The 11,525-nt window shown below is 36.0% G+C and overlaps 1 protein-coding gene across 2 annotated transcripts in view; it reads right to left on the reverse strand.

The window, feature by feature from the left end:
• The window catches only part of LOC122750190 (lipase member I-like), a 76,276-nt gene extending 66,701 nt beyond the window's left edge, over positions 1 to 9,575 (reverse strand). For both annotated transcript variants that reach the window (XM_043996866.1, XM_043996865.1), the window contains exon 1: positions 9,461 to 9,575. In XM_043996866.1, the coding sequence (XP_043852801.1) occupies positions 9,461 to 9,509 (49 nt within the window). In that variant the 5' untranslated portion in view covers positions 9,510 to 9,575. The remainder of the gene's footprint in view (positions 1 to 9,460) is intronic.
• Positions 9,576 to 11,525: the final 1,950 nt, after the last annotated feature.

Consider the following 11,525-nt stretch of genomic DNA (forward strand, 5'->3'; position numbering starts at 1 on the left):
TTAATTTATAGATTAAAATAGGCATTTCCATAACAGTATAATAAAAAATGATTGTGCATGAAACTGCAAATATACAATACACAACTTGCTATTTCTTTCAAATATACAACATAATTATTATGTAATCTTTTTTCTTCTCTCTCACCCCTTTGCCCTAGAGATGCCTACCATTAGATACAAATAAGTCTGTGTGTCTCTGTGTATGCAAAATTATTCTATACATATTTCTACTTATCATTTTTTTCTCTGGATGCAGATAATCTTTCTTCATATATCCTTTCTAACTAATCTGGGTATTTATAACAGACAAAATAACTTATTCAATCAAAGTCATCCTTAAAACAATATTGCTGTTATTGTATACAATATTCTCTTTGTTCTGCTCATTTCATTCTTCGTTATTTTGTGCAAGTCTTTCCATGTTTTTCTAAAATCATTGAGCTCATCATTTCTCATAGTACAATAATATTATATCACAATCATAGACCACAATTTCTTCAACTATTCCATAATTGATGGCCATCCCTTCAATTTCCAGTTCTTTGGCACTTGTTATAAACATTTTGAAACAAATAGGTTGTTTTCCTTTTTCCTTAATCATCTTTGAGAATAGACCAAGTAGGATTTCCAGAGCAGAATCAAGATGGCAGAGGAAAGGCAGTAAGCTCTCAAACTCATGACACGATCACTCCAAAAAACCTCCAAATAATGCTATAGGACAATTCCTAGAGTAGCAGAACCCATGAAAGAATGGGCTGAGAATATTTTCTAGCTAAAGATGGCTTAGAAATATGGCAGGAGGGGGCAGCTAGATGTGCAGTGGATAGAGCACTGGCCCTGGAGTCAGGAGTACCTGAGTTCAAATCTGGCCTCAGACACTTAACACTTACTAGCTGTGTGACCCTGGGCAAGTCACTTAACTCCAATTGCCTCACTAAAAAAAAGAAAAAAAAGAAAGATGGCAGGAGGGGGCTGCTGTGCCAGGGCAGGATTGGGACACAACCCTGAGGTCATGCTGACACAGATCCAGTCCCAGGCAGGCCTCACCAGAGAAGGAGCCCCCCTGACACTCTGAATCAGCTGAAGCACCAGTGTCATCTGGAACTAAGCTCATGGTCTGGTGAGAGGCCTGAGCAGTTGGCCAGGGGGAGATTACAGGGGTCTCTGCTGGTGCTGAGGCAGAACTTAGGTGTTTCACCTCTGCTGGGAACCAGAAAGTAGGCTTGACTGGTGGTGGTCCAGGTAGGGGAGGGGAGCAGGCTCATCAGAACTAACAGCACGCAAAGTTTTGCTGCCTGGTTAATTAGCAAGTTGGCCTGGGGTTATCTACAGACCAGAGAACAGGCCAGGTGAGTAAAGAAACTGCCTCTCCTTAAATACCATCTTAGACCCACTGAAGCTTGGGACAATACATCCTGGAAGTAGTGCCTTACTTTAAAAAGGAGTTAAAAGTCAAGTAAAAGAGGGGCAAGATAAGCAGACAGAGAAAGATGCAGACCATAGAAAGTTTATTTAGTGATAAGGAAGATCAAGGTACCCCTTCAGAAGAGTATAGCAATGTCAGGGTTCCTACATTCAAAGCTTCCAGGAATAGACCAAGTAGTGGTATTGCTTGGTCAAAGGGTATAGGTAGTTTAAGAACTCTTTCGGCATAATTCCAGATTGCTCTTCAAAATGGTTGGATCCTTTTATAATTATAAAAAAATGAATTAGTGTCCCAATTTTTCCATATCCTCTCCAACATTTGTCATTGATGGTTTTAGATAAATACTTTTTATAGACATAAGGGAAAATCAATTTATACCAATACGTTCACGTGTTTTTGAGATATGTTGAACTTTATCAAAAGCTTTTTTTCTGCGTCTATTGATATGATCATATTTTTGAACTTTTATTATTGATGCAATCAGCTATGTTAATAGCTTTCCTTATGTTAAACCATATCTGCATTTCTGGTATAAATCTAACTTGATCATAATGTATATGCTTTGTAATAAATTGTTGTAAACTTTTAACAAATATTTTATTTGAGATTTTTGCATCCATATTCATTAATGAACTTGGTCTATAATTTTATTTTTTTTGTTTTTAGTCCTTCTGGTTTAGGTATCAGTATCATATTTGTTTCATAATAGGAGTTTGATAGAATTGCTTCTTGATTATTCCAAATAATTTATTTAATATTGGAATTAGTTGATCTTTAAATGTTTCATAGAATTCACTTGTAAATCCATCTGATCCTGGTGCTTTTCTCTTAGGAGGTTCATTCATGGCCTATTCAGTTTCTTTTTCCAAAATAGGTCTATTTAGATATTCTATTTCTTCTTCTGCTAATCTAAACAATTTATATTTTCATAAATATTCTTCCATTTCAGTTAAATTTATTGGCATATAATTGGGCAAGATAACTCCTTGTAATTGCTTTAATTTAACTTTGTTGGTTATATATTTACCCTTTTAATTTTTAATACTAGTGATTTGGTTTCCTTCCTAAAATCAAATTAATCAGTTGTTTATCTATTTTATCTTCTAATAAAACCAAATCCTAGTTTTATTTACTAATTCAATTTTTTACTCTCAATTTTGTTAATCTCACCTTCAATTTTTAGGATTCCCAACTTACTGTTTAATTGGGGATTTTTAATTTGTTCTTAAAATTGTGTACCCAAAACATTCATTTGCCTTTTCTCTATTTTATTGATGTAAGCATCTAGAGATATAAATTTTCTTCTAATCACTGCTTATTTTGTATCCCATAGGTTTTGATATGTTATCTCAATATTGTCATTCTCTTTATTGAAGTTATCATTTCTATGCCTTGTTCTTTAACACACTCATTCTTTAAGATTAGGTCATTTAATTTCCAATTAGTTTTTGTTTTGTTTTTGTTTTGTTTTTGTTTTGTTTTTGTTTTGTTTTTGTTTTGTTTTTTTTTTGAGAGGCAATGGGGATTAAGTGACTTGCCCAGGGTCACACAGCTAGTAAGTGTCAGGTCTTCCTGAATCCAGGGCCGGTGCTTTATCCACTGCGCCACCTGGCTGCCCCTCCAATTAGTTTTTAATCTATGTTTCCTTTGTCTTTTATTAAGTATAATTTAAATTGAATTATGATGTGAAAAGGATACTTTTAAAAATTCTGCTTTTCTGCTTTTGACTATAAAACATTTATGTACTAATATATGGTCGATCTTTGTAAAGGTACCACAAACCACTGAGAAAAAAGTGTATTTCTTTCTATTTCTGCTCAATTTTCCTCCGGATATCTATCATATTTAAACTAGAGTTTATCTAAAATCCTATTCATTTCCTAAACTTATTTCTTATTTATTTTTTGGTTAGATTTATTTAGTTCTGAGAGGGGAAGATTAAAATTCCCTACCATTATAATACTACTATATATCTCCACCTGTAATTGATTTTACTATTCTTTTAAAAATTTAAATGCTATAGTATTTGGTGCATATAGGTACAGTATTGATATTGCTTCATTGTTGGTACCTTTCATCAAAATGTAGTTACTCTGTTTATATCTTTTAATTAGGTTTATCTTAGCCATGACTTTATCTGAGATCATAATTGCTACCCCTGACATTTTTGCTTTGGCTGAAGCATAATAAATTCCACTACAATCCTCTATTTTTAATTCTATGTGTATCTCTCATTTTAAAATGTGTTTCTTCTAAACAATATAGTACTAGATTCTGATTTTTAATTCATTCTTCCATCTCCTTCTGTTTTGTGGGTTTTATCCCATTTATATTCAAAGTTATAACTATTATTTGTGAATTTTTCTTTCTTATTTTTACTTACTATTTTCCTTCTCAGCCTCTCTTTTTACCCTGTCCCTGTTACCTTATTTTCTTCCCTTACTCACTTATTTTACCCACTCCTCCAAAAGTCTCTCCCTTATCTATTTACCCTAACCTCTTAATCTTAATCTATAGACCCTTCTAAAAGTTCTTCCTCCTACCTATTCTTCAGTTTTCTCATATCTCTAGAAGTTCAGAAGACTTCTAAATCTCTTCAGATGTATATGGTATTTCTTCTTCAACCCAGAAGAGAGTAAGGTTGTAAAATTGCCAGCCCTCCACCCCAACCTGCTTCTTCTGTATTAGATCTTTCTTTCATGCCCAGTTTTTGAGATAACTTCTCCTTTTAGCCTTTTCTTACCCAATTTTGTTTTCTAGAATCACCTAATTCTCTACAACTCAGCCCCAACCTTTTTTCCAAATTACTTTAGCAATGACAGCAGTTTGAAATTTGTTTTATTTTATTTTTTTCAGGACAATGAGGGTTAAATGACTTGCCAAGCATCATACAACTAGTGTCAAGTGTCTGAGGCCAGATTTGAACTCAGGTCTTCCTGAATCTAGGGCTAGTGCTTTATCCAATGTGCCACCTAGCTGCCCCCAATGACAGCAGTTTTAAGAACACTATTACTACTAATTATTACTAACATTCCATATATCATAAACAATTTGGCTTTAATTAGTGACTTATAATTAGTCTTTAATGATTTTCTTATATTTCTTCTGGATTTTTTATATTGAATTTTCCATTGAAATATGGTCTTCTTGTTACAAATAACTGAAAGTCTTTCAGTTCATCAAATGCCCCCCCCCCCTTTTTATTCAGAATTACAGTCAGTTTTGCTTGATAAGCTATTCTTGGAAGCAACCCCAGTTCCTTTGCTTTTTTTTTTTTTTAGGTGAGGCAATTGGGGTTAAGTGACTTGCCTAGGGTCACACAGCTAAGTCATTGTTAAGTATCTGAGGCTGAATTTGAACTCAGGTCCTCCTGAATCCAGGGTTGGTGCTCTATTTGCTGCACCACCTAGCTGCCCCTGCTCTTTTTAATATAATGTTCCAAGACCTATCATGTTTTAGTGCAGAAGCTACTAGGTCTTATGAAATCATGATTGTTTTTCTACATTATTTAAATTGCTTCTACCCCTTGTTGCTTGCAATATTTATTTAACTTGTGAATTCTGAAAGTTGTCTATGGCATTCCCATAAGTTTTCTTCCTAGGATTTCTTTCCGTTGACCAATGGTTTTTTCTATTTTTACCTTGCCTCAATAATTTTCCTAAATAATTTCTTGTAATATTGTATCCAGATTCTTTTTTTATAATAACTTTAAATGACAATTCTTATATTATCCCTCCTTAATCTGTTTTCCAGATAAGTTATTTTTCTAATGAGATGTTTCAGATTCTCTTTTTACCCAAAGTATTATTATTTCTTGGTGTCGTAACACTGATCAATTCTACTTGTCCAGTTCTTGTTTTCAAGGAGTTATTTTCTTCCTTAAGGTATTGTATCTCTTTTTCTAATTGGTTAACTTTCTTTTCCTAACTTTCTTGAATTGCTTTTAATTTTCTAATTTTTCTTTGTTCTCCCTTATTTGACTTTTTCATTCCTTTGTAAGTTCTTCCAAGATTTCTTTTTGGGCTTGTGACCATTTAACAATACTTTTTGGGGGGGGGCAGGGCAACAAGGGTTAAGTGACTTGCCCAAGGTCACACAACTAGTGTCAAGTGTCTGAGGGCAGATTTGAACTCAGGTCCTCCTGAATCCAGGGCCCTGCTTTATCCATTGTACCACCTAGCTGCCATGACGTTACTCTTTAGGGTAGGAATGTCTTTTTTAAAACCTCATTATCTTCCTCTGAATATGAACCCGGATGTTCTTTTATATCGAAGTAGCTATCAATGGTCAGGTTTTTTTTCCTTTGTTTCCTCATTTTTATTTTTAATTTTTCTTTTATTTTTTAGCAGCTTGATATTATCAAGTTTTAATCCCAAATTGTAGGTAATGTTGTTTTAGGCCTCAGGTACTTCTATTATCTTCTGAATTCTGAGAAATAAACCTCAGGGATTCCTCTCTTTCTCCCTTAAGTCCCAGTCACCCAGGCCCCAAAATAATCTTGCTCCACTCCTTTGCACTCATTGGGTGCATACTTAAACTCACTCCTGCTACCCCACAGCCACAGGCAGGATCAAGTCTGGTCACCGTTTCTAGGCCTGACTTCTAGAAACAGCAGGGCGTGCTTCAATCTTCCCTTACTCAGAATCTGCTGTTCTTTAGATGAAATTTTGTGAGTTGAAAATTCTGAGGCTGTAAAGTAAAATTTACAGAAGTGAAATTTCTTGAGGCTGTGAATGACTTGAAAATTGAGGTGGGATTTCTTGAGGCCTAGTCTGCTTCGCTCAGGGCCAGCTTTTTGTTGATTTAGTGAAGTGGGCCTGGCGTTGTTTACCCTTGGGCAATACCTCAGCCCCTGTAGTCTTCTCTGAAGTTCTCTCAAGATGCCTTAGGAGAAGAACTGCTTTACCCCTTTATTTTTGCTTCTCTATGTTCATTTTGGAGTGATTTTCTGTTTGTGAAGGAAATCTGTAGATCCTGGAAACTTCTGATCTACTCCACCATCTTCCCAGAATGTATATTTTAAAAAGGCATATGTACTTTTGCTGAACATTTTCTCTTTCTTTTTTTATTCTTTGTTGCTGGGGATGGGAATACACTCATACTTATATGTTCCCCCACACCCATTCATAATACATATACATACATATGTACAACACACATGTGTGTTTGTGTAAGGAGGAAAAGTCCTCTCAATCAGGCTCTGTGAGGAAATGGGGGTTGGGCTCCCCTCAGTTGCATTAAAGGTCTGCCTCTTCCCCCACCCAGTGAACAAAATCACAAGATTCAGAGAAACTCTAGGCTGGTCACAATCAGATCTGCTCCTAAACTGTGTTGCCCTTCCTCTCCCCATTGGCTAAGGAATACTGCTTTCTGATTGGCTAGTTTTTTGCGCCAGTTTTTGGTGCACAGATTGTAATCCTTGAGTAATTGGGGAAGAAGGGGAGGGGCCAGTCGCGTTAAGAGATAAAAAGGCTTGTGAGGCTCCATTTTCTTGCCTATTCCACTAGGGAATGGTCCATTCTTGAGAGAATGACAATAAATAAGACTTTGACAAATCACCAATGCTGAGTTCCAGAAGTTTTTGGAGTTCTACTTCTCACAGGCTCCCATACTACAAAATCTAAGCCATTCTTGTTATGGACATGACATCTATATTTATTCCTGAAAACACTGGGGGTTTTCTCAGTGGGAATTGAAATGGTGCCATTATACCTATGACATATTCATTGCTCCAATTTTAGAATAGTTATGCAAATCATGCCTGTTGCCTAAGATAGTTGCTTCTGCACCATGCAGGCAGGAAGTAGAATGAGGAAATAAATATTTAAAATACTCTATTTCTTAAACTGTAACACAAGTGTGAAATATTTATTTAAAATAGATACAACTTATGTGACAACAAAACAAGTTAAGTGCTGAACAGATGGGATTCTAGACTTCCTATTCTGACTTTGCTGTGCCCATGGCAATAATTAAAAAGGATAAGTAGAATTGTGTCTAATTGTCTCATTTTAAGGCATTTCCAAAGCAAGACTTTTAATCATTAATTCTCCAATTTCACAGTTCACATTTCTCTCAGGACCTCAATACCTCTATGTTGAAATGTTTCCATAGCCTCCTAATTAGTCTCCTTTGCTTCCAGTCTTCCTAATATGCCAATCTAACCATATCATTCCCTCCACCTCACCCCCTGAAAAGCCATAAGAGGCCCTCTATAGTCTTTAGAATAAAATAAAACTCCTTAACTATTCATTTAAGTTTCTCCCCTATCTAGTTCAAATCTACCTTTACTCATACTAATTGCCCTTCTTATATTACTCATTGTAGCTCAAATGTCCAACTATTTTCCCACTGGCATTCCATAGCTCACCTCCTAAAATCTGCAAACTTCCTCACCCTTCCTATATAATAGTAGTAACTCACCTCTCTGCCTCTGAGAATGATCTACTTTATTTCTGTTGCCACATCCTCAGGTAAGCCTCACCTCATCTGCTTAGCTATCCATACTGTCTTGCTCCTCAGAATACTATGTATTCCCTGAGTTTTGTACTCATCATATCTCTCCAGTAGAAGGCACATTCCTTGTTGTTTTCTTTTGTTTTACAAGGAGTATGGTCCATAGCACAATGCCTTACACATAATAGACACTTAATAAATGATTGTTTAAATGGACAATGAATGTGTTTATAATATTATTAATATTGAGTCTTTCTCCAAAGGTAATATAAAGTGCAGAACTGAGATTATTTCCTAGGAGATTTAAGTAAATACACATAATCCTACTTTAAGCACTTGCCATCTGACTCTGGGAAAGTTACTTAACCCCTGCTAGCCTCAGTTTCCTCATCCTAATACCATTTACTTCACAGAGCCATCTTAAGTATTAAATGGGATAACAAATGTAAATCACTTTGGTAAAGCACTATTTAAATACTAACTATAATTATTATATTGAACATAAAGGGGAGAATAGATAAGGGGAGGAGGTGAGGTGGAATGGCTTGATATCTTCTTTCCCCTGAATTATTAGCTGCTGACTTACCTTCTTTTTTCTAGAAGACTAATTGTCCCTCCCAATCACCCCCCACCCCCACCCCATTTGTCTTTTGCTTTTTGCAGTGCTAATCCTCAGAGCAGTGATTAAAGTGTCATTCACTACTGGCTGGCTGCTAATTGTTACTGTTAATATTTTAAAGGTCTGTCATTATGTTTCACTTACCATTTTGCTAGAATGAAACAGTTGATAAGAGGATAATCTTTCATAGTTTTATCAATGGCCATCAGTTACATTAGAAACTCCGTACTAGTATTTAGTTGGTGTTACATCAGAAACTCCTGATTATCATAGCTAACATTTTAAACATATGTATTTAAATCTCATATAATAAGAAGAAAAAGTTATTTTTTTTCACTTTGAGATGCCAGACATGTACAGTATTCAAAGAACAATACCCAAGAAAAAAATCAAAAAAAGATTGATAAAAAGAACATTTATTTTATAATTGTAAGAAACAAAACAAAACAAAACAAAACAAAACAAAACAAAACATAAAATTCAAACACTCCTTGAGAGTGAAGGATGTTTAAAACTTTAAATACAAAGATAAAAAAGTAAATCATTTTAAGATGGTATGATTTGTATCCTCATGAATAAAATAAATATATTTTATCATACTTCTAAGTGGTCCATTACCACAAGCTCTCACATGGAAATTATTCATGGTCAGAGCTTTTAAATTTGTAACCTTTCTTTACCATAAGATGAATTTTCTGTGGTGTCTAACTAAAACATGCATTCCATTGTTAAAAGATTCAACCTGGAAAATAAATAGAACATAAAAGTCTAAATTCATGGTAAAATGTGTTCTTATTCCATAGCAACCAAATTTATATTCCGCATTTTAATACTTATAAATATCAAGATTTCCCACCATTTGGTCTGCTTTTATCTGAACATTAAAGATAATAACGGATTTTTAATATAAATACCGAGTGTGTGTGCAAGTATAAGTAAATTGCTGAAAGATATCTTACCAGAACTTGTCCACCACATCAAACCGAGCAAGATGTATAACCTCAACATTTGGACTTGGTGAAAAATAGAATAAGCATCCAGTTTCAAAAAGAAAAAATGTTCCTTCAGGGATCCACTTTCTTCCTAGCATGAGAGTCACATTTCCCTCAAACAGGCAAAGTGAGTGGCAGGAAATGGTTGTAGTGTAATAAAAAACTGAAATGTTTTTTGACTTTTTGCCCTCTAGTCTCCTCCCTCTTTGCGGAAGAAGTTGAGGCACTTTTTGTTCCCTAAGGTTAATTTGTGGTGCACAAACATTTTGCAAAGTCATATTCTTTGCCAGATATGTAGAATTTAGGAAAAAAAAAGAAACTAATTTCATCATTCTTTGTGCCCTCTGTCAATATGTTATGGGCCTGGGGTACCTCAGAAGTTCTGGGGGAACTCAGATAACTTTCTCCTTGAGAAGCTAAAAGAGAAGACAGACAGGCCTAAAGAGGCAAGGCAGACGAGCGGCACCTCCTCGGATTGAGATAACTCCAGGACCATCACCCTTCATTCCAGTCTCCCCCACTCCCTGAGGAGATTAGGTGTGGCTGCTGCCTGAGTGTCACCAAGGGGACAGAGATAACTCTAGAAATCAAAACAATCACCCCTCACTGAACTGCTCCAAACCCACCCCCCAATAAGGGACAGCCTACCCTCACTCAGGTGATCACCCCATCTACACCCTATAAAAGAGTGGTTCCCAGTGTGGTTAGGGGAGGAAAAGTTCTAAATTTTCCAACTGGCCAAGTTCTCTTGTACCAAATAAAACTTTTATCTCTAATCAGGACCTGTGAGAGAGTGTAATTCTTTACAGAGGAATTCCTAAGGATCCCCACCATTTCCCCTGTGACATATGGAATGTTAAAAATAGTCAAGGCTATGTGTGTTGGAAGCTTACAGCACATCTGGTATTCAGCACAGTGAGAAAGCACAACAGGATTCATGCTGTGTGCTTACTCTGATTATAAAATTGATCTTCTATGATGCCAAATTCACTGCCTCCAATTTGTTCTTGTAGGATATTTCTCATGTTTGTCACCATTTTCTAGTCTTAAGACCTGGGAAAATTTTAAAAGCCAAACTACTAGATACTTTCTTATTTTTGTTGACATCAGAGATAAGGAAATAAATAACAATAGCTAGTATTTATGTGACTTTAAGGATTGCAAAGACTTGAACTCAGGTTTTCCTGAGTCCTATTCCAGCATTCTATCCACTGTGCTGCCTTGTTGCCTCATTGTTATTATTGTGTTCATGTGAATTCAAACAGTATCCATTAACGTATAGAGTTTTTGTATATTCAGTACAGTAATTGGAGGCAAAATTCACCATGTGTATGTGTGTATACACACACATACACACATACACATAGGATCTATATATATCTATATACATATATAGGATACATATCTATCTCTATCCCTATCTCTATCTCTATCATCTATATATCCTAAAGTATATCTAAATAAATACACGGTAGATTTTAAACCTACTGCCTTTGTCAGCTCTATACATCAGATAAAGGAATGGGAAGTTTAGGTGGGCTTTAGAATAAAGCTTGCCAATATCAAAACCATTATAAGGCCCCCTGCAAGTGCCAGGTGAGCAGCCAACACCCCTATGGCCCTGATGCAGCAAGAGGTGAGAGGCCAAACCCCTATAGTGCTAGAGGTGCAGTACCATGAAAATAGCCAGCCTCCTTGCAGACACAGTGCAGTGCCAAACAAGCAGTCAAGGCCCTCTATGGACCCCAGAACAGCACCAGGCCAATGACCAGTGCCTCCTCCTCCTCCTGCAGCCTGGTCCTCCATGGCACCTTTATGATACCAGACAGGCAGCCAGGGTCTGTAGTCTCTAGCATAAGAAGCTTGGGACAGTACCCCCTCCACTCCAGGAGCAGACCTCAACTTTAAAAGTAAGGAAATAGGCTGGAAAAATTAGCAAAAATAAAAAAGAAGTAGATCACAGAAAGTTATTATCATGATGGGGAAGATCAAAATACAAACTCAGAAGAGGACAACAATGTCAATATGCCTA

This window comes from Dromiciops gliroides, chromosome 3 (assembly GCF_019393635.1).
Source record: "Dromiciops gliroides isolate mDroGli1 chromosome 3, mDroGli1.pri, whole genome shotgun sequence".
NCBI classification, from domain to species: domain Eukaryota; kingdom Metazoa; phylum Chordata; class Mammalia; order Microbiotheria; family Microbiotheriidae; genus Dromiciops; species Dromiciops gliroides.